The 24,608-nt window shown below is 39.2% G+C and overlaps 1 protein-coding gene and 1 non-coding gene across 7 annotated transcripts in view; both read left to right on the top strand.

Annotated features, from left to right (window-relative positions):
- The window catches only part of LAMA4 (laminin subunit alpha 4), a 194,119-nt gene that overhangs the window by 82,261 nt on the left and 87,250 nt on the right, over positions 1-24,608 (top strand). For all 6 annotated transcript variants that reach the window (XM_063724955.1, XM_054558043.2, XM_054558045.2 and 3 more), the window contains exons 3-5: positions 4,587-4,688; positions 13,877-14,001; positions 19,333-19,413. In XM_063724955.1, coding sequence (XP_063581025.1) covers positions 4,587-4,688; positions 13,877-14,001; positions 19,333-19,413 — 308 coding nt within the window. The remainder of the gene's footprint in view (positions 1-4,586; positions 4,689-13,876; positions 14,002-19,332; positions 19,414-24,608) is intronic.
- On the top strand, positions 24,480-24,586 carry LOC112133972 (U6 spliceosomal RNA). Its single transcript, XR_002915569.2, has one exon. It is a non-coding gene; the product is annotated as a U6 spliceosomal RNA (small nuclear RNA).

Here is a 24,608-nt window from a genome sequence, read left to right as displayed (position 1 = left end):
TAAATGGGTAATTAGAGACCTTAGATCCCTAGAAGATCTATTCGAGTATGTAAGTGATTTAGTAAATCAGGCTTCTCAACAGAAATTCTGAAGTTCTCAGAGATTCTGTATCTGTGCAAAAGTAGTGACTTGTGGGCAATTAATTAGCTCCTCTGTGATAGTGTTTGGGAAACAGTGAGATTTTTGTGAAAATTTTTTAACTAAAATTTTATTACTTAGATTGGTACCCACTTTATTTAATAGCTGCAAATGACTTAAAAGTTTGCCATAGCCAAAGTATGCATACTGGACTATCCTCCAAAAGAAAGTGATTTAAATATTTCTAGAAAATTTTAAAAATGTTATATCCAATGACAGTATTGTTGGTATGACTCTAGTGCTCTCAAGGGGCTCTTCAAATGAAGACAAAAATAATCAGACACATATAAAGGTCATTCACTTGGTCCACTTTGTTAAACAATCTTAATTCACTATAACTATATCTTATGAAATAAATAATATTATGATCATATGATAAACCTCTGGAAATAATTCCTTCTGCAGTGATAACAACATGTCCTGTCATCCCAGTTCCTTTAAATGTAATTGGCACATGTAGATACACCATACTCATTTCCTCATAAAGTTACATCTAGTTCTCATTTCCATAAATGTAACATTAGGCAAGTACACATACAATGATTTTACTCCAAGCCACACCTCATACTAAATATGACAAAGTAAGCAAATGGGAATTTTCACTCTTATTTTTCAAAGGCAGAAGTAAACGGTATTGATTAATTCAGTCTTAATGGTAGAACAGGAGGCAAGCTGTGATAATAAGAGTCTCTTAATAATAAAGAGCTGCAAAAGATCTACAAGTGACTTAGTGGAAGGTAATTGGTCAAAGAGAAAATTTGGCTAAAACAAATATTGTTAAAAGTGAATATCCCATTCAATTGTTTTCATATATTAATAACTGTATTTTTAAGTATTGTATCTATTAGCAAAGATTTTTTTCTGGGATTTAAAGGAGGCATTTTACATTTTTTATCCATTTCAGCCTGCTTTGAAATGTTAATAGCAGCAAAAATTTGGAAATAACCTAAATGTCCAACAAGAAAGGTTTGGTTCAATATATTAATGGCACACAAGATGGTTAAGAGCTAAAACTTGAGGGAAAAATGAAGGATCTAAATCCTGGGTCCACCATTTCTTATCTGTATTAGCCGGCTTCAGTAATACATCCCTGTAAGTCACAAAGTCCTCACCAGTAAAACAAAGACAAGGGAACCTACCTCATAGGGCTACTGTGGTGTCAAGTGAGAGAATTGTGCAACATAATTGACACAGTGACTTAAACAGGTAGATATTCATGTTCAATTAAATAAACTTTATGTATGTGTTTATTTATGAGGGGCAGCAAGTTATAGCAAAGAAAGAACAAGATTTGGATCAGTCTGAACTCTTGGAATTGTATGACATTGATGGCCACTATATTATAATTATCACCATCATTATCCTTGTTATTACTATCAATTTTTAAAAAGGCCATGGCACCCCAGAAGGTACAGATCCTCTGAATGCTAAGATTGTGTTTTTACAGTTGTCTAGTACAGGACGGGCTTCTCATGTGGAAAACAGGATTCAGTGTGGTATCAAAAAATTGATTGGAAGGCTTCATCTCTTACTCTCTCAGACACACACAAACACCATCTTTGTTTAGTAAACTGTGGAGACTCTTCCAAAAGAAAATAGACACTAATTTGTGGAGAACCCATTCAGCTCTCACAGGCCTCTAAATAGCAGAGGTGTTAGAATTACTAAGGATAACAATTACATTAACCAGGAGGAAAACTAAAAATATATCATTCTACTTTCATACTTGGAAATATCTGCCTTTTGATATTACAAAAAGGCCAATTTTGCCAGGTCCTTCGAAATTTCAAAGAAAGATTCAGTAAAAATAAATAAATAACAGGACTCACTGGAGCCATGATGAAATATTTCCACCTAAAGGAAACAATCTTAAACAGCTCATCCTTCAGTACACTCAAACTTCTCTTGAACCACTTAACAACTCCATTCCAGGGAGTCCTCCAAAGTTCCACAACACCAGACCCAAGCTACCCAGGACATGTGCTCTAGCAGGGCGTGCCCAGGGCCCCCAGATAGATGATTGAAAAATATAATTCTTTCAGGTGGACAAGGCCCAGCAGGAACATAGTGTGCCAGGTTTCCCTGCCAGCCCGCCTCGCCCTCTCAGTGGGGGGCCAAATGACTCAACACAGCCCTGTTCCTACCTCCCTTTTCTTCCCATCTCCCACATTATAAGAGATCAGAGCCAAGTTATCCTTCACCCAAGGTCATAATCTCAGATTGGGGAGTGGTAAGTGGATAATGACAGGCTCTCACAGTGAACTCTCCTCCTAAACTTGGCACATCACAAAGATTTCATCTTGCATGCCGTCCAATCTAGGCACTGGCTGCTGGACTGTTGACAAAAAGTTGAGATGAAATCTAGCCTTAGCCGAGAGCAGTGGATGGATTATCAGTATATTCTGTGGGCTCCCAATAGTATATATGTCTCCAGTTTGCTGTCCTTGTCCAAACCACCCAAATCACCAAGTGTTCATTGAGCAATTAATATATACAAGGCATTGTGAGAGATGCTTCCAAACCTGGTCAAATATCAGAGTCTTTGGGGAGCTTTTTAAAAATGCAGATCCTTCACAATTTTTCTGTAAATCTAAAGTTATTCTACAACACAAAAGTTATTTTTTAAAATGCAGATCCTTTGGTTTCACTGAATCAGAAGCTCCCCAGAAGACTGTAATATGGTCATTTAGAGAGCTCAGAAACCACCATTTAAGAGGCTACTAAGATAACTAATATTAAGACCCTCACTACTCTTATCCACTACTCTTATAAAGAAAACCCTGCAGTAATGCAAAACTGCAACACATTCATGGGTCATCACATCAATTTTATAGGTCATGACCAGGATGTACTTTTAAATACAATAGAGAAGTTTTAGGTACATTATTACTTTGTGAATCTTTTCTCTGAGACACATATATATGGATATCTATATCTATCTCCATATCTATACCAATATAGATATAGATACCAATCTGTGTACTGCATCACAATGAAAACATGTATGTTTTACTTTGCGGCAAAGACTAAAAATGTGAAATTAAATGGTCTAAATTAAATGCTTCCTACTGCAATCTTAGTGCCTTTCCCTGTCTTGTTTTCTAGTGGAAACTAAGAAGCTTACCATCAACCACAACTCTCCATTAAGAAATTATAAATTGATCTTCTCTTAGCCTTATTTCTCTAACTTGGAAATGTGGAATTTCCTTGCCTTTTTTTCATAGACAAATGTTGTTACTCTTTATTAAACTTCCTCCAAATGGGGTTTATTAAATTTTAGTTTTAAAGTGTGAACTGATGTGTGTTTTTTTTAATACTATGAATGGTGTTTAGTGACTCTTTACAGAGTAAAAAGCAAGAGGAAATAGGTTTGCATAGCAATCAGAGGGACTTCAGCCAGATATAATGAAAATTTCCTGGTCGCCAGGGAAGTGCAAACTACAATGGGTCAATGGGGGTGTATGATGTGAAATCTTGGACTCTGTAAGTCTGTGAAAACAAAGCAGATTCTTATCTGTCTGGAATTCTTTAGACATAAACTTGTCTGATGGGCGGGGAGTGGATTTCCAGGCCCATAATGCCATTTCTGCCCTTCATCACTGAGACATTCCAAAGAAATATCAAATGCATATCCACAGCCTAATCGCATAAACCAGGAACAATCTCATAATGTGTCTCAAATGGCACACAAATGACATCTGGGGAGGGCAGCTGATGATTGTGCAGGTCAATTGGTGCATGACAGGATAGTTTAACATCCCCAAAAGCCACTTAGCACCTCTCAATCTCATGAGCTCATCACTAGGACAAGGGAAAGTCATGTGTTCCTCGCAGCATTATGAAGACAAATGAAATACATATATGAACAGCACCCACACAGGACTTGACAAGTGTAAGAACTCATTAACCGCCTTATCCCTCCTTTTAACATGTTAGCATCTGAAGAAACAGATGCTTTTAAGAGCTGAAGTTCATGAAAAGTCAGTTGCTATCCTGTAGCTAAGTTGCTATCCTATAGCTAATGATTTCTGAAACAAGAAGTCTTTATTTACAGGGAGCATGACCTTACCCTGACTAATACTTAATTGTTGTCTTGTTTTGTTTTGCTTATACTGGAAGAAAACATTAGCATTTTCTTCTCCCTTACTGTTACATAATACCTTCTTATTCTTCCTTGCAATGATAAGACAGTGTTAAAGGCATTTCTGTTCTCCTGAAAAGTGAAAGACGAGGGAAAAAGTTATGTAACAAAGATTATATATACATCATCTATCACTGAACGGTAGTATAAATAGTTTATTTTAGTATGTTTTGTATATATCATTTAGTATATTCATTTTAGAAATGTTTAGATTGTTTAATAATCACCTTCTCTGATTTCTTCTTAGAAAATATTGACCAAAATCAATCTTTTCAATAATCAAAATGGTTTGGTGTGTCTGTTGCAGAAATGCAATGCTGGATTCTTTCGCACCCTGTCGGGAGAATGTGTGCCCTGCGACTGTAATGGCAATTCCAACAAGTGTTTGGACGGCTCAGGATTCTGTGTGGTAAGTTGGGGCACCTATAACACTTCACATACTTCACTGGGCATTTGCATCTTGGGTGAAGATAAAATATACTTCGGATGTTTGAGCTACATAGGAGCAGACTGCTAATCAAGTGCTTATGTTCACCCTTCAAGTTTTCCTGTGAAACACCTCATATAAACTACTTCTGATTTTAAGGATCCACCAAGGCATATGCATGAGTGTGCACATGCGCCCGGAGGCTCCTGCCCCACCACCCTCAGCAGCTGGTTGCCTGCTGTAGACCAATGGTGGTGGGATTGAAAATAATACACAGAGGAGGAACCCAAACATCCAAATTCCTCTGTAATCGTATAATTTGCCATATGTTTGGCTTCATTCCACGTAAACCAGGAGAATGAAACAGTTGTTGCCTAGCCTATTTTAGAACCTAAAATAACCAGGTCTATAGATCAAAATTAGTTTTTAAAAAAGAAATTTAAGTTTGAACCCAATAGCTGATGAAAATGAAAGCTTTGCCCTTGTGGTCTTTGCAAGTCTGTGTTTAAGCCCCCAGGAGACTATTTTTTTCCTGAACTGAAATAAATTCTCCAACAGAGTGTTCTTCATTGAAGCATGATAGAGCCTTGTGCGGAAGATTGAGAAGTCTTCCAGCAGAAAAGTACTTGCTACATATTTCCCATTTTTAATGAATGGACTGACAACTTAAGTGAAAATGGGTTTTGAAATATTTACCAGAAGTGGCTTCAGTGGAAGTCATAGAGGGCATTTATAAGAACTTATGCTCAAATAGCATGTTTTCCTTCGTGAGCTGTGTGATACAGCAGAAAAATTCTTCAAGTTCCTATCTGACAAAAAAGAGGTTTTCCAAAACTACAAGAGTATTTTTGCATAAACTATAAGAATACTTATTTAAATGCACTCAACTTTTGCATAATTGTCCCTATTAGATAATTTTTATTTTAAATGGCCTCTAAGGTGTGTACATGAAAGTGATATTTTATTCACACATTAAGATGCAAATGCGAATGTTTTTATTAATCTTTAACCCTAGAAGTGCCATTTTTCTAGGGACAGAGAATTAAGTGACAAAATACTAATGTTGCTATCTCTTTGTAGTGTTTATTTAGTCCTGATATTTGTTTTGCCTTCCCCCATCTTCTTAAATAAGCATTACAACCAGGATGTCCTCTGTCTCAGTGTAGGCATCTGCAGCTGCCAAAGTCTACCCCTTTCTAATGCTTCCATCTCCGGTTTCCTGTTATTTTAATCCCAGTGACATTTGGGGGGGGGGGAAATCCCATGGATACACTTGAACTAATAACGTACATCTCTGATAATTTGACCAATTAAAGGTTGTTTGTTATCTGATTTATTAAAACATAAAGCAGTGGAGACTGTCAAGCACATCAGCTGCTGTTAGGCAGTCAATATTATGAAAGACTGAGATAAAGAGGGGAGAAGTTCCTCCTGCTAGTGTCTATTGAAAGAAATGACTAAGCCACTCTTTTTACAATGACAATGTCAGAATGGGAGCAATCATGGCTTTATCTCTGACCTAGTGGTGAGAGGAACAAACATCATGTGATTGCCTCCAAGGTCTTGTGACATAACAGGTTCTAATAAATGTTTAGGGATGGACTACCATATACACATTTACATGTGCACTCAGCGAAGCTGCCAACATTCCTGCAATTACTTTGTTCCAATGCAGAAAATGAATACAAAAAGAAATAGCCATTTTATTCATCTTAATGATGGTTTCTCCACCTCATCCTGTCCAGAGAAAAATATCTTTTTTCCCTCATTAATGTAATATATGTTCAGTGTAAGAAAACAGACAAAAAATATAGATACATTAGTATAATTGCCCTGTTAAACAGATTATTTTAATTATAAATGGCTTGAAGTACAAAGTAAAAATCACCCACATTCCTATCCCCCAGAGCTACACATATAGATATATTCTTATAAATTTAATTTAGAAAGAAAAAAGATATAGTGGCTAGGCATGGTGGCTCACACCTGTAATCCCAGCACTTTGGGAGGCCAAGGCAGGAGGATCACTTGAGTTTAGGAGTTCAAGACCAGCCTGGGCAACTAATGAGATCCCATCTGTACAATAAACAAACAAAAGAAAAAAAGAAAAAAGGTATATTTATATTTAATTAAATGTAAGTGAAGGAGCAGAAAATGCTTGTATATGAATATCAAAAGAATTTTTTATTTCACTTAGTTGCAAATATGTTAAGTCTGTGGTGTCACAGTGGAATCAAACTCATTTTTTTCTGTTTCCTTTGGTGCCGCTATCCCAGACTACTGACGGAGAAGACCCAGGTTTTTCAGCTTCTGCCCTATTGTTCATTCTCAGCTCTCAGGGAGCCAGAGAAGCCAGGGCTCCAACATGAACACTTCTTGTAGCTCACTGTCATCACCAGTGTTTCAGTCAGTTCTTGCAGGTTGCCTGACTTACCTCATTTCTCTCATTTCCTGTAAGCAACCAAAAATAAAAGGCCTTCTTTTATTTCATTTTGTCTTATTTTGCTTTTATCTTGAAGGCATGTAAGACCTCTGTATCTGCTTGTTCACCTTCAACTGCTTCTAATTCTTCCTCAATTCCAATGTCCAATGTCAATTTGAACTTAAAACTTACAGACTGATTTTAACTAAGCTGTTGGTAAAGCTGACCTAAGCCATTCAGCCACAAGATACAGAGTATACAAAATTATGCTACCATTTTACACATATCAAGCCAGCAAAGAGATTTTTTGTTACTAGTGGAACATTAATCTTTCAAATATAGAATAGTGGCTAAATGAAAATAAAACAGCTTAGAAATCTGCTATGTTTTGAGTGTCTTTCCAATGGGCCACTTTGCATCTTATGAGAACTAGAACACATTGGACAGGATTCTCAGCTGAGTCAGCTCGGTGGGGACCCAAAGGCAGGCAACTCTGGTGGATATGGCTGGCTCTCTACGAAGGTTCTAGAAGGAGGCACAAGATAAGAATTGAGGGGAAAAAACAAGTGGAAGCAGATAGGTGGCTGGTGGCAGAAATGCCTGGTCACAGATAATCCATATTTCATCCCAGCCCTAGAGGCTTAAGTACATAGAACCCAGAAGGAGCTCTAACTAAGGTTAGTTACCATCTAAAGAATGAGTGCTTTGTCATTAGGAGAAAGCCAGGAGCCCAATGACCAGAACTAGAATGGGACAAACCTGACCTGAAGTTCACCACAGGCACAGGGCTCCTCATTTTCCTTTTGATTAAGAATTAATTTGTCCATTAAATTAATTCACCCAAATGAACTTCCAGCCTACCCTAGGCACAAAGAGAAGGGAAGCAATCCAATATATTGAAGGCTAATTGGTTTCTTATTAGTCTCAGAGCTTAATTAAAACCCTATTCAGGAAAACAAAGATATTACATCTCAGTTTCTGCAGACACTAGCATTTTCATGATTTTTGAACTCTATTTTATTACCGTGTAAAGCAGAAACCAACCATATAAGTCCCTGTAAGACTAAGGATATGTGATCAATAAACCAGCATATTCATTAGGTGTTGAAGAACAGGAAGAAACTGATTATAGAGACTTCTTGTTCCTGTTTTTCTTGCTATTGTAAATTGGTATCTAGATCAAGTGCATAATCCTTTCATGAAAACTTTGACAAGTTTTCCATCTGTTGCAAACCTGGAAAAACTTGAAATTTTGGAAAGCATCATCAGTTTGGTTCCATGATAACTGAAGTTCTGAAACGAAGTCAGAAAGTTTCGTGTCCAAAGAATTCTAAGGTTGGACAGCTCAATGGAGTCCCCTGTTGCTGTGCGCCCATCAATATAAGAATATGACAGAAACTGGCCGGGCACGGTGGCTCAAGCCAATAATCCCAGCACTTTGGGAGGCCAAGGTGGGAGGATCACCTGAGGTCAGGTGTTCGAGACCATCCTGGCCAACAGGGCGAAACCCCATCTCTACCAAAAATACAAAAATTAACCAGGTATTGTGGCGGGCACCTGTAATCCCAGCTACTTGGGAAGCTGAGGCACGAGAATCACTTGAACCCAGGAAGTGGAGGTTGCAGTAAGCCAAGATCGCACCACCGCATTCTAGCCTGGGCAACAGAGCAAGACTCTGTTTAAAAAAAAAAAAAATGACAGAAACTGAATGCAAGTAATGAGTTATCTACACATTGTTCATCCTTTCTCTCCCAACCTGAACTTGGTCCTCCCCATATACTCCCCACCTGAGTTGGTGACAGCATTACTCTGCTGGTCCCCCATGCTCCATTGACCTCCTTTTTTACCTCCCCAAACATCAGTTTCACATCATATCCTACCAATTCAAACTAGGAGAGAGCTCTCATCTATCCCTTCCCACTGCCTTAATTCACAGCCACAACCTCCCTGACCACTGACACAGCTTCCCAACAACTCATCATCCATCCCCTGGCTCCAGACTCTCCTTCCTCTACTCTGTCTCCCACACAGCAATGGAGACGTCTTTCAAAAACACAACCCAATCAAGGCATCCCTCTTTCCAAAATCCTCCAGGAGTTTCTCCTCCAGCCACACTGAGCACACTGCCACCTAAACATACTTTGTTCTTTCACTCTCTTGTGCCTGAACTTGTTTCCCTGTTTTCTACCTGCGATTTCTTGAAGGACAACTTCAAGGCTTAGTTCAAATGTCACCACCTCCATTAAGCCTTCTCCAACTTTCTCAGGAAGAGCTAAAAGCTGCCTTTCCCTCATCTTTGTCCCATAGCAGGTATGTACTTTCTGCATACCTCAGACATAGCCTTCACACACTGTATTATTCTTTGTTGACCTGTCTGTTTTCTTCTCAAGTCTGTGAGTTACTCAAAGGCAGGAACCAGGCCTTCTTCATTTTAATAACAGATATGGCTCATTGTCTATTATACCTGCTTAATTCAGGTTTGTTAAGTGAATGAATGGTTACTAAAATAACAAGCTACCCTAAATGCAAAAATCTTTAATTTTGTAATTTATGAGATACTTGGGTCACTTCTTTATGGCAGTAAGATGTACTGTCTTATGCTAGAAACTCAGGCTCAGGCCCAACCCTGTATGTAACTAGCAAACAGTGCTGCCAATATTAGGTATTTTTATTTAGACCTTTGCTTGTCAGAGTGTAATCCAGACTAGCTGCATGGATGATATTTGGGAGCTTGTTAGAAATCCAGACCCTCAGGTTGCAGACATCCTGACTCATAATCTGCATTTTCACCAGATCTCCAGGGGATTCACGTGCACATTGAAGTTGGATAAGTATTGATCTACACAGAGAGCAGTTTGCAAACCTTATGATCTCATAAACCTTTACACTGTTAAGGATTATTAAAGATACCAGAGAGCTTTTTTTTATGTGGACTATATATACCAATATTTACTGCATTTGAAGTTTAAACTGAAAAATTTTCTAATCCTTATAAATTCATTTGAAAATAGCAATAATATAGCAATTGCATGTTAAGACAATATGTTTTTATCAAACAAACATATTTTACAAGTTGAAAATATGTTTAATGTCTGGCTTAATAGAAGAAGATGGATTCTGCCATCTGCTTCTGCATCAATCTGTGTGATATCTTGTGTTGTGTAGCCTCTACACAATTTCACCTTACACATATGAGAAAATGAGAATGCAAAATATAAGAAATATCTCGTATTATTTAGAAACAGTTTTGACCTCCCTGGGCATACTTTGAGATCCATGGATCTAGTCTTGCATAAAGCACGCTGACAAACACAGGAAGGCTAAACAGATTCTTTTGAGCCTTCTTTCTACATTATTCTGGTCCTGTGATCAAGCACATGAGAGACATCATTTCTCATGTTGGGGAGACACAGTTGGTGTCCAAATGGCATTCCCAACACTTATCTGCAATCGATTATCTAGATATAGCTTTCTTAACCACTGGCTAAAAGTTCAGAATGCTAATTTCATTTTTAAGTGGAGTCAGTTTTATTAAAAAATGAACTTTTCCTCCTGTATTAATCCATTCTCACACTGCTATAAAGTCATACCTAACTGCTGTGTCTATGGAGTGGCCATTCTTTATTCCTATACTTTGCCAATAAACTTGCTTTCACTTTACTCTTTGGATTAAAAAAAAAAAAAGACGTACCTGAGACTGGGTAATTTATAAAGAAAAGAGGCATAATTGGCTCACTCTTCTGTGGGCTGTACAGGCTTCTGCTTCTGAGGAGGCCTCAGGAAACTTACAATCATGATGGAAGACAAAGGGGAAGCAGGCACATCTTCACATGGCCTGTGGTGGGAGGTGAGGGAGAGAGAGAGAGAGAGAGAGCACAAAGAGGGAGGTGCTACACACTTTCAAACAACCAGATCTCAGAACTCTATTACAAGACAGCACTAGGGTGATCGCGCTAAGCCATTAGAAACCACCCTCATGATCCAATCACCTCCCACCAGGCCCCACCTCCAACACTGGGGATTATAATTCAACATGAGATTTGGGTGGGGACCCAGAGCCAAACCATCCACCTCACAACAACATACTTTTTTTATTGTTGTCATATTTGTTTTCTGTTTTTTAAATGCCAGAGCACTGAAGGTAAAACAGAAGACATTTTGCAATCTCAAAGTAAAAAATTATCAGAGCTAGAAGAAACCTGAAAGGCCATCTAGTATAAATCGTCACTTTGCAGATAAGGGAATAGAAAACCAGGAAGGTCAAGAGACTTGTTCAAAGTTGATCAGCTAGAAAGTGGAGGAGCTAGGGACCTTTTCTCCCTGCCTCCAGCACTGTGTCTGCCAATCTCCCAGAATGTGCATTAAAGCCTTTTAGGGAATTTCATAATAAACCTTTTGAAAGAAGGCAGATGAGGAAAGTTCATACTTGCATTCTGAGCATTTAGAGGGCAAAAGAAATTTGGTGGCTTTGCTTTTGAGGGTCACTGCTTCCCATGGCTGCCATGGCAGAATTAATTTAGATTCCCTGACAAGGAATCTAAAGCATCTATCAAGCCATAAGGGGACAGAACTGGGAATTAGCTCATTTTTGCAGCACAGTAGTCACTTTGGGCACAAAGAATGGCCTAACATCTTACAATGGGCCTGTTTTCTTCTGCAGAGAGGGGCTTCATCCATCCAACAAGAAGTCAGACAAATTTAACCCCAGCCTACAAGCAGCCCTGCCAGATTGTTTATGGCTTAGTTTCATGGTAGTTGGGTAAGGCTCATTGGTTTTTCCTGGGATGAGAGATTGCCACAACTTTGTATTAGCTTTGGGTTCATGTTAATTTCCTTTATTTGCTCCAGACACAAATTCATTAATTCACGCTTTTCCCTTTTCCTTCATTTTTCCCCAATAAATATTTCCGAAGACTGACTTAGCACAAGACACAGTATTAAGAACTGTAAGGGAATATGTTAAAATCCTGTTGTCTGCATATCATACTTTATTTTTCAGAGTTTCTCATTGATCTGTCAGGCAATCTGAACTAGCCCCTAAATTCTATTCTGCAGACATAATTTTAATCAGGGACTAAAGATTGCTCATACCTAATGGCTGATCAAATGCCTGAAGAACATTCAACCTGGATAGCTAGTTGCCCTTATTAAGATTCTTCCCCTTTGACTAATGAATTAATATTATATTTCAATTGAAGCTCAAAGTGTAACACTGATGCCTTCTAATGCATTCATTTTACTACTGTTTGTTAAGCCTTTTCTTCAACAATACTGGAGAAGCAGTATAATATGGAAACTAACAAGTTCACTTCTGGAGCCAGATTTCCTGAATTTGAATCTCACTTTTGACACCTACTATCCGTGTGACCTTGGGCAATTTACTTAATCTCTCTGCACCTCCGTCTCTTCAGATGTAAAATGGCAGGGGTTGGGGTGGCAGGGGAAATAGGAACCTACTTCAGGATTGTTGTGAGAATTAAGTCAGTTAATCCATACAAAATGTTTAGAGCAGGACCTTGCTATTCTTTTATTCTGAACCTCAAATAAAGCATAAAGGCCAAAATAAGGACCTCAGAGTTCAGTCTACTGCTACTCCATCTTGCTTTCCCAAGGCTCCTCCACTCTTTTAAAAAAGTAGTCCTGTTGAAGCTCTTATGCATCAGTGTGACTAAGGCAATTGCTCAAGTAGGAGGGTGCTTCTTCAATGGCATTCTAATTCTAACAGTATAATTTTTCACTGCAACCCCAATTCAACCTTTATACACTCTCATGAATGTAAAGATGAAAAAATAGAGCTAATGGCTTTGCCTTGTACCACTAGTATAATCCCATAGAAGAAAGCTGTTTGTGTGTTAGCTCACTGCCCCTTATAGAAATTAATCCATCAGTTTGACAGTTACTGAGTGCCTACTCCATTCGAGTTAATGGCAATACAGTGCTGAAAGACACAGAGTTGGGGAGGGGTGATGAAGCTGAGAATAGATAATAGCACTACAGTATGGGTAGTGGAAAAGAAGGAAGGATCCTGAAAGGGAGCATTAGGATGTACTTTCAAGAGATTTTGCAGCCTAGTGTGATCTTGAATGATGAATGGCATTCCAGACAGAAGGGTCAGCCTGCTTTGTGCTTTTACTCTTATAATCTTTACTACAAGTGGAAAAATCGTACCAAAAAAAAAACCTCCTTACTGTTTCTTCTATGTCACTATCCAAGATACCAACCCATGAGCAGAATGTTCTTTATCTACCTTCTACTCCATTTATACTATAGTCTGACACATTTTATCCTTCCAAGACCATAAATCCTTATTGTTCCCATTACCATGGATAAGTATCAGGGGGATGTTTGTTTGTTTGTTTGGTTGGTTGGTTGGTTTCTCATTTCATATTCATTCGAAGTCAATAAGCCAATATTTCTGGAACATCCAGGGTTTGATCATTCTGATTATCACTCTGAATTCAAAAGAGTAACGGACGAATAATCTCCTCTGCACACAAACTCTAGAGTCCCCAGGCTGCTAGCACACACACACAAAAGCCCAGGAAAAATTCATTCACCACTTACCCACACTTTCTGGCATTGACTGGGGCCAGTGTGACTCCTCATGCTAATCCGTACTGCCGCACACAGTCTGTGCTGTCTGACCTGACATCCCTTTTGCTTGAAAAGGTATTGCATGATGCTTAGATGTGCTGTCTCTAAAATTTCTTTTGCATCCTTGTCAATCTTCTTGTCCTTTGTCTCATAGCACTGCCAGCGGAACACAACAGGAGAGCACTGTGAAAAGTGTCTGGATGGTTATATCGGAGATTCCATCAGGGGAGCACCCCGATTCTGCCAGCCGTGCCCCTGTCCCCTGCCCCACTTGGCCAAGTAAGTCCTGAAGGAGGATGGTCTCTTCTAATGATCAGTCTATGTATTGTTTTGTTTTGTTTTGTTTTGCCTTATCCCAGAGTTCTGAGGTTTCTCCACAAGCAAAACCTCATATTGAGATGAGACTGGAAAAGATATAGAAAAGGTTTCTAGTCTAAATACACCACCTGGAATGCTTAAGCGCTTACAATATAGATGATGACTCTGTTCCCAAAATATTGGGGTGCATCATGAGGTCAATAAAGTCTCCTATGTTTTATAAGCAAGGATAGTCTCATCTTTTCTTGACTTTCTCTTGACCTAGAGTGATCACAACTGGTAATGCAAACAGACTCATTATAATATCATATTTTCAGTAGTATTGCCTCTTCTGACTTTCACAAAGGAAACATTTCCCTACATACGGCTTTTCAGTCAGAATTAGAACACAGATCAACAGAATGCATGCTTTAGGCCAATCAGCTCACAGAAGATTTACAGGAACACTTTCTGGCTACGTTTTGACCTGAGTGAGAAGTTAAAGGAAAGAGACATACATTTTAATGGAAATAATGGAATATGTATAAATCCAGTAATTAAGTCATCACTGGCCATTTTATTCTCTTTAAAATGACAGAATATGGAATTTAGCAGGTATAGTGATACATGGTTTTCCAAATAACCAATTCTCTGACACCAACTGGGTGTCCTACAATCAATTCGGTTCTGACACTAAGTTTCCACAGTCAGCGCAGATCCCACAGATTAAGAGATCAGTTCCACAAGACTTCCCCCACTACAAATGCCAGCCAAAAATGGGGTCCCCAGGCTAGTCACACTTCTTCCCAGAAGACTGTAAATTTGAGAAGGATCCCTCAACCTCTCCTCAGGTTTGACAATTCATTAAGATGACTCACAGAGTTTAGAAAAGTGCTATGCTTATGACTGTCAGTTTGTTATAAAGGTTACAACTCCAAAAGAGCTACATGGCAGTGATGCATAGAGCAGGATATGGAGAGGTGGGAGTGAAGGAGTGCGTGCAGAGACTCCAGGCTCTCTGCTGGAGCACCACGCTCTCAGCACATCCACGTGTCACCAACCAGAAGCCCCCCAAGCCTTGTTGCTCAGGAGTTTTTATCAAAGTTTCATGTCGTAGGTATGATTGGTCAAATCATTGGCCACTGGTAACTGAACTCGATCTCCAGCCTCTCCTCCCTGGAGGTTCGGGGTGGGGAGGATTGAAATTCCCAACGTCCAATTACATGTTTGGTTCCTCGGTGGTGCCTCTGGTCATAGGCTCCCACTCTGAAGGTATCTAGGGGTCCACTGTGAGTCACTTCATTAGCATAAACTCAGATATGGTTGAAAGGTGCCTGTTATGAATAACAAAAGACAGTCTTTTCCCTCAGGAAATTCCAAGAATTACAGGAGTTCTGTGCCAGGAACCAAAGGGTAAATATTGTTTTTTTTTATTATGCCACAAGTGGAAAGGGTAGCCAATCTAGGTTCATATTCATATTTTGACACATAATACCCATGTGATCTCAGACAAGTTACTTTCTCCCTAGATCTCACTTTCCAAGGGATTTGGTTAAGAAGCCTGGGTTCAGATCTTGGCTCTACTCCTTGATTCATTTAGCAGCCCGGTATTTCAGATTTTCTCTTAGTACAGCAAATCAAACTAGGAAGTAAGGATCTGCATCATAGAGTTGTGAGGACTGGACTAGGATAACATGTGTGGAGGATTTGGGTTGGTACCCTAAACATGGAAAGGTATAAGGTAGAAGTTGCCTTTACTGAACACATACTGCTGTATTTTTTCTAATACTTAGATTTTTCTTACTCTATGCCTGGCACTGTTCTAAGTGTTTTGATGTAATATTTATGTAATTGACAGCTGTTTTAAAGATTAAATGATACGCATAAAATGACTTTTAAAAATCTGAATGCTTACTACACACACACACACACTCACTCATACTCACACACTTACTGATAAACAGAAAAGAAAAAGAGAGATGGCAATCAGATTCCCCCAATGTTTTTTCCTTAATCGAACACCAATATCAACTAACATTTCACCTAATAGCTGGGGATGTATTCAAATACTACGACAAGTCTAAGAGTCAGAGTAGTCAGACGTTTTTCAGCCCCGTCCTTCTTTAGAAACTGTTAAACTGCCTCAGACCTTGCTCTGTAATTTTTCATGTCTGATAGTATTAATAACGTGTGCAAAATGGATGGTACTCACAGTGAGGGTAGAAAACACAAACATTAACTGTTCTGTCATTTTCACTCAAGTATGTCCTGATTTATGGGCTCCCTTCGCTCCGTCTTGGTATACTTTTTCATTGTTCATTAATATTCTGCTCTCAAGCATTAGTTTTAATCACATCTGGTGAGATATTTAGCACAGTTCTCTTGCCATGGTATATATTGTTAAATATATTACCTCCAACTTCCTCGTAGCTGGTTTCACTCACTCTCTCATAAAGATGTTGTGTAGCCTCATCTGCTCAGAAAAGGTTTGTAAGCATCGAGCTGCAGTTGTTTTTTTTTGTTTTTTTTTTTTTTGGCAGTAGCAGATGAATTAGGCAGGCAATCTCAGATGGTTCTTTCTAATTATGCTGTTCCACTTTTGCACTTTTCACCCTATTTGCATGACAAGACTTTCTTATCTAAATTACCTGGTCTTGGGATATGAGACCTTTAGAACATCATTCCCTATGGACTGAGAAGCCTTGTCTACATGCAATCAGATATTTATTGAGCACTTATTATACACTGGTATAAAAACTGGTAGTCAGTACTTACTATATGCCAGTCATGCACTAGTCACTGGTGACACAGCAGTGAATAAAACAGTCAAAAATCTCACCTTTATTAAGATAGGTCAAAATACAGCAGTGTTTTGAAACTCCTAGAGCAAATGACCCTTTACCTTTTGAATCACATTATCCGGTATGTTAGATGAGCAAGAAGCATTTCTGAATGCTGCTAACTCTTTAAGAAATGAAGTCAAAAGTTGCCAACTGTGGAATGAGTCTCCTTTCCTGAAAGAGGAAACAGTTTCCAAAGGCATCAAGGCACCATGTCTGCCCATGTTTTTTCTCTGTGTAAGTGGATCCAGGGTTCAAAGGAGCACTGAAGGGACTTAGAGAATGTGCTCTAAATTTAGGTACGTATTCACAGATATGAAAACTCAAGTCTCTAATAGTACAGATTCGAGGTTGAAAAACCTACTGAAAATGAAAATGAAATAAAAAGTGTGTCACCTATAAGTAAATATCATGTAGGAGTAGGGAGGAATTGGTAAGGGTGTGAGAGACCAAGGGATTTTACAGATTTTTCTCTGTAGTGACAACAGCTCTACTTGAATCCCTTGCTCGGGAAACTGGCTGCAAAAAAGGAGAGGAGAGGTTCGTCTGTGGCCATGGAACAGAACAAATTTTCTTGGGTCCTAAAAAGTTCTAACCTTTGATCTGGACTTATTATTAACTTAGCTAATCTCAAATACTAATCAAATATCTTATCAAAAATCAAATGCCCATTGCCTCTTTCAGCTTTTTAAGAAATTCATATTGCTACTTTCTATAAAAATGAAAGTTCCAGGACTTTTCAGAAAGGCGTCTAGTTTAGACTCTGAATTACATTTTGAAACATTGATGAAGCTGAGCCCACAGACGCAGGATTTGGATTTCCAGTTACAAGAAAGCAAGGAAACAATGCTTGAGGGGGTTAAGCAAACAAAGGGCCGAGTCTATTTTTCTCCAAGTTCCTAAGGATTTTCTAAGAGCAAAAGGCACCCTTCCACTTGAAATGGGCACCACAGTGGTTACAGTGGGCTGAGAGAGAAGCAGTGTTTTCACTTCCCTAGCCAAAACCAGACAAAACATAAACAGTTAATGCTGATGAGAAACAAAAATGAACCCTTGAGGGCTGGCCCTGCCGCTGAGTCTGCCTTGGCCACAGAGACCAGTGGTCATGCAGTTGTTCCCAGGGACCATTTGCATAATGTTCATGTATTTATTTGGGGGTTGGCCAGACGTCCTCCATCTCTACCAGTAGCTATGGAAATCGCTCCAATTAAGGCAAATGTCATCTGTTTGAAACAGCAGGACACCAGCTACAGGCGGATGACTCCAGATGCCCCTAGCAGATGTTGCATCCTTCAAGCGTGGGCGGGCTGCTGGGTGGAACACCTTCAAAGAAAGATGGAAGCGGGGGTTCCTGTTCTGGACTCTTAATTGACAGTGGTTCTTTAAGTAGGCTAAGAAATCAGAACAAGCAAAATAAAGGGTAAAAGGCCAAAGAAATGTAATTTGGTTGGAATGTTTTTATCCAACTGTTAGAGAAAATAAATTGTGGGTGTTGCCTTTCACTGAGAAGCACATATTGTTTTCTGACTGATTTTTTAAATGTCTTCAAACAAATAAACACATCTATTTGCTTTCCTCCAAACACCATTAGGGTAAGAAATGCTGATACATAAAGGAACAAGAGAGCAGCGGGTCACACTTTATTGGTTGTACAGTACCAAAGCCAAAGCTAATTTAAAAGTCCTTAAAATTTTACATACACACACACACACACACCCTTATGCCCCACACAATTCATGTGTCTATGAAGAATTATCCAAACTCGTGGAGACCATAACCCCATTTCCCTTGCCTTAATAGTGAGGAGACTTATTTATTCCACTAAACCAATATTTTTATTACTTTTTTGTCCTGTGTCCTAATTTTTATTATCTTTAAAAAAAAGGAAGAAGAAGAAAGAGAGAGGGTTCCATGGGATAAAATCCTTTTATGGTGGGTCCTGTGTTTTGCTGCAGTACTTGACTGGGACTTTCATCAACTCAGCCAGTCTCAGCAACCTTATTTCCAATATTTAAAGTACACATGAAAGAAACTAAAATTCTGTGGAGATTATGTAGTTTAGAACTGGTTCCTTCCCTTTAAAACTGGACAAGTTCTAGTGCAGAAAAAAAGGGGAAACTTTTAAATGACTGCATAGACAGTGATGGAAATAAAAGGGGATTCTCCTATAAATCCAAAATTGCAGCTAGAATTTGATTATTTTATTTCCGGCTTTGGGATTCATGTTTTGGACTAGTACTTGAAATATATATATAGGACCTGGGAAATGGTCCCACCAACAAGTGGCATTTTCTTTTGGGGCCTGCTGGCCTAACCTTTCCTGCAAGGTAAATGTGTACAGGCTTAAATAAAGAAAATGAGTGCACCCATTAGAACTTTAATGGGACCAACATAGAGGTAATCTGATAAAAAGTTAAGACAGTCTCTTCGGTGATGTATGGAATTGACTTCTAATATTTGCTTCCAATTTTAGTTTTGCAGAATCCTGCTATAGGAAAAATGGAGCTGTTCGGTGCATTTGTAATGAAAATTATGCTGGACCTAACTGTGAAAGGTAAGCCAATAAAATTCTCTATTTTCTGTGTAGGTCAAAGGAAGCTTTCTGTTTCTCACACTCAACAGCTCTGCCATACTCCCGTTCAGTGAGTCCTGAAGGAGATGCTTACGAGTGGTTGAGGGACTGCATTTCAAAACCCCTTAGGGAAGCTTTTCCCAAATCCCATCCCCCAGATACAGCAAATAACAATATGCTTCCTAGGGCTTCAGGCCAGGGCCACCTCTCAGGATAAGCACACAGGGAAAAAGGAAATTGAGGATGTGTATTTTGAAAAGATTCTCTAGATGGTTTTGGTAGTACTCTTTTCTCTCTCCATCATTGAGAAATAGTACTAAAATTAGTGTTCCCCAAAAAAAGAGTGAGATTTCCTCAGTAAATAAAATGTGAGTCACCTTTTGTCAATAGAGCAATAAATTAGAAAAAACAACCCACAAAACTATTATTTCGCCCATTCTTTGTACCAGCTTTATACGATACTAAAAAGTAAACAAATTCCACAGGAGTTTGGGTTTTCTGAATCTCTGGCTGGTATTTACATATGACACTCTTTTCTTTTTTTCCTTTTTTCTTTCAATTATATTTTAAATCCTGGGATACATGTGCAGAACATGCAGGGTTGTTACATAGGTATACATGTGCCATGGCAGCTTGCTGTACCCATCAACCCGTCATCCACATTAGGTATTTGTCCTAATGCTCTCCCTCCCCTTGCCCCCCACCCCCTGACAGGCCCTGGTGTATGATGTTCCCCTCCCTGTGCCCATGTGTTCTCATTGTTCAACTCCCACTTATGAGTGAGAACATGTGGTGTTTGGTTTTCTGTTCCTGTGTTAGTTTGTTAAGAATGATGGTTTCCAGCTTCATCCATGTCCCTGCAAAGGACATAAACTCATCCTTTTTTATGACTGCATAGTATTCCATGGTGTATATATGCCACATTTTCTTTATCCAGTCTATCGTTGATGGGTATTTGGGTTGGTTCCAAGTCTTTGCTATTGTGAATAGTGCTGCAATAAACATACGTGTGCATGTGTCTTTATAATAGAATGATTTATAATCTTTTGGGTATATACCCAGTAATGGGATTGCTGGGTCAAATGGTAATTCTGGTTCTAGATCCTTGAGGAATCGCCACAGTGTCTTCCACAATGGTTGAATTAATTTACACTCCCACCAACAGTGTAAAAGCATTCCTATTTCTCCACATCCTCTCCAGCATCTGTTATTACCTGACTTTTTAATGATTGCCATTCTAACTGGTGTGAGATGGTATCTCATTGTGGTTTTGATTTGCATTTCTCTAATGACCAGTGATGATGAGCTTTTTTTCATATGTTTGTTGGCCGCATAAATGTCTTCTTTTGAAAAGCACATGACACTCTTTTCTCTCTTTTTCTAAACTGCTCTGGGCTTTGCTCATGTAAGAAAGGCCTTCTCCGCAGAGCACGAGAGGCTTTCCACTGAATGACTCCTGGTAAGATATTTCCCATTCCCTCCACCTGCCAGCTGCTCGCAGTGTTGTAAGATAAAATGGCTTTTGCTAAAACAGTCTCTCAGACAGGTTTTCTTGTTTTTAACAGAAATGCCATTAGCATTGGCCTCACCATTGTGTTTAGGCAGCTAAATGATATTTAGTGCCCTAGAGACAGGGAAGGAAGAGCCAAGCGGAACTAGTCAAGCACCCAGTCACTCACCTGCAGGCCCTCAACAGCACAGACAGGCTCACAAAGTCAACCTGGGGCTTAAAATGTAAACTTTAAATTATAAGCAATCTCACTTCCAAAGAAAACACCCTCTGTCTCTCAAAAAGTGGGTCTGAAACTCAAAAAAAAAAAAAAAAAGCCACAGTATCTGTGATACAGAGAAAAATCTTTGCACTTGGAAGGTATTGTTAATATGATTATTAAATATGCAAAATGTGGATAATTATTTCACTAAAGGGTTGTGGATTTTTAAAATTTATTTATTTATTGCCATAAGAGGGAAAGTGAGCTTAGGGTCCACATGAATTTCATCTATTAGGAGGGACTGACAGAGATGATCGAATACATTGGGTTGATTAAAATTTGTGACACACTTACCCTGTATTTCCTTACTTGGAGACACAGGAATAGGAGGCACCTGATTTACTCATTTTCTGGCTCACTGGAGGTCTGCGGCGGTTGTTAATCAGCCAGGATGGAGTTTTTTTCTCCTCAGTGTCTGAGGTTAAATTCAATTTAGTTTGATAATGACTAAGCAGTATTGCTAATGGGTGTTTGATGGCCCCCACGGGGAGAGTTAATGGCCTTAGATAGAGCCCTGCTGACCAAATGCAAAGCTCCCAGAAGTGAAATCACCTGGACCCTAAGGGCACAGTCCTGTAAAATCACACAGGGGTGCAGAGAAGGGTTCTGTCATCCCAAACCCTCAGCAGGACAGCACGCCCACCTCTGACAAGGAATTACAGATGATAAATGCCTCAGCCCACATAGGATGCTCATGAGCTCTGCCATTACCCAGTAAGGCTGGGTCAGATCTGCTGCTGGAGTGGAAGGCTCCAGACAAGAGCACTAGTTTGGGAAGTGAAAGTAGAGTGTTGAAAAGAAGAGATTTGAGCGTCAGCCTGGCTGAGTGTGAATCTCAGCTCCACCACTTTGTGACCCACCCGGGCAAGCTCTTTGACCTCTCCAAGTGCCAATTTCCACTTGTACAGAATGGAGAAAATAAAGTTACCCATCTCATAAAACTGTTATCAGATAATACTGCAAAGTTTTTAGTGTGGGACCTGGCACTGACTAAATGCTCAATAAGAATTAACAGGTGACAGTATGAGTCATGGTGGTCATTGTCCAACTTCTGCCACTGCCGAATGTGTTCCTGGGACACGTTGGCTCATTTCCCTGAGTCTCAGTTTCCTTAGCTAGAAATTATGGCTCTGAGCTAAATAGTGCCACTGATTAGTGATCACTTACGTCCTTGTTGCTTTACATTCTTCATCTGTCATCTTCACAGCCACCTTAGAGAAGGTTGTATTTTGTCATCTTGCAGATGAGGAAACTGAGCCAGAAGAGCTATGTCTTCCAAATTGTGGTGGTCTTTGCTGCTTTTGATTTGTTTGACCCTGGGAATGAGGAGGGTTTCTGCTTGAACAGCCAAGCTCTTAAATTGCCTGAGTTAACCTTAGCCTAATCTGTGTTTTCAATGTATTTGTGAACTTGAACCTCTCCAAAAGAGCTTTTCTAAATATGCAGCTGATTTGTGTGGATATCTGTTTTAAACAAAGGTAATAATTAGTCCAAACCAAGAACATGCTAGGTCTTTTTGCACTTTAGAGATCATTGAGTCAAGTGGTGGTTTTAAAATCTGTGTCCAACTGTCTCCAGGAAAACTTTGGATTCCTGAGCCCTCCCCAACTCCCCTTCACCACCCACTGAAAAAGAATATCCAGGGCTGAGGCCCAGGACCTGTATTTTGACTTCCCGTTGGATTCTCATGCACCAGGACTCTCACTGCTTTGTGAACTACCGCTCTACCTTGACCTTCAATACCACACTCTCATACTAGAGAAGTATTTCTCAAACCATGACCTAAGGACCTTGGTTGTCCTCAGAAATGAAGGTTCGGGAGTTCTCAGTGAATATTTTCCTAATTTTATGTTTAATTTTAATAATAACTTTAAGGAAAACATTTATCGAAACATGTTCTGGACTTTCTGCTGTGTCACGTTATAATAAGAGAAGATCTCCCTCAGTGCTGGGAGAAAATAACAGAGGTGACAGTCTGTCAATGACACATTACAAACAATTGGAGGTCAAGTGGCATGACATCAAGGCAAACTGTAAAACTAAAGATTCCAAAATGAAAATTGGTGAGAGACATGAGTCATCACGTGGCACATGGCTGGATTTGTATGCTGAACGCACGCAGTCTCTACCACATCATTTTGCAAGTGGGCATTTGGTTATAAGACAACATCAATTATTGAATTAATGTGAATCTGAAATTGATTAGTTTCATAGTTTTATTTATGTTGTATTTGAAAATATATTTTGGTTTTCAAGACATGTAAAAACCATAGACATAAGGAGTTTCTACCTAGCTTCATGTTTGAAATATTTAAAGATAATTTAAGCTAACACTGGAAGGGGTATTATATGAAAATGCTTTTCCTTTTAAAAGGATCCATGTTATGTGCAAATTCACGAAACATTGGTCTAAAACATAAAACATGTTTTACTCTACCTCTTACACTACTGTGTAAAAAAACAGCTCAAACACGCCCACCTGCCTTGTCTTAACAATTAGGTCCATGAATATTGGCCTGCTCTGGGCCCCACCCGTCTTTCCTCCCTAAAGACCTTCTCCCACCTCACACTTTAAGCTCCCCATGTTGGACATGCTACTCCCCAAATCCACCAGATCAGCTGGCAAGCTTTCCACATTGTATTGTATTTAGACCATGATCATGATGATAAAAATAATAACATTTATTAAGTACTTACTGGGTGGTATGTCAGGCACTGTTGTAAAAACTTTACAGACAATGATTTAAGCCTCAGAAGAGCCCCAAAAATCCTATGGGATACCACTTTCATCCTTATTTACAGGGGAAGAAATGCGACATAATTTAAGTCACCTGCTCAAAATCACACAATGGCTTCTTTATCTGTCTGTGAAACTATGAGCTGCTTGACAGACACAGCATCATATCCCTTATCCCTCCTCTGTCTATTCTTCCCCCAGCACAGTATCTGGCATGTTGAAGGCCTCAGTTGTTTTTATTTAAGTAAAAATATTTTTTCTCAATAAGAAATAGCAACAGCACTTTTCATGTTCCTTTAAAAAAGGTACTATGTAGTGACAGGAGTCAGTCATTCCTTGCCATGTTTTACCCCCAACCTCCCACCCCATTCCAGGAAAATGGAAAGGGTGACCCAGAGTTGACTGAGTCTGGCTGAATAGAGATTGCAAATGGAAGTTGTCTTCTGATGCAAACAATTGTAAAATGCACAAGCCTTGTAGAGTTTTGCAATTCTCATTCTCATTCCAGTAGGAACAACTAAGAACATTTTGAAGATGAGGTGCTCCCTTGGGCAGCATATATACTAAAATTGGAACAACCCAGAGAAGATCAGCATGGCCTCTGTGCAATGATGACTTGCAGAATCCTGAAGCAGCCTACATTTTTTATCCCGCATGTTCTCCCACAT

This window comes from Pongo abelii, chromosome 5, assembly GCF_028885655.2.
Source record: "Pongo abelii isolate AG06213 chromosome 5, NHGRI_mPonAbe1-v2.0_pri, whole genome shotgun sequence".
NCBI lineage: Eukaryota > Metazoa > Chordata > Mammalia > Primates > Hominidae > Pongo > Pongo abelii.
This window is presented reverse-complemented; position numbering and strand designations above follow the sequence as displayed.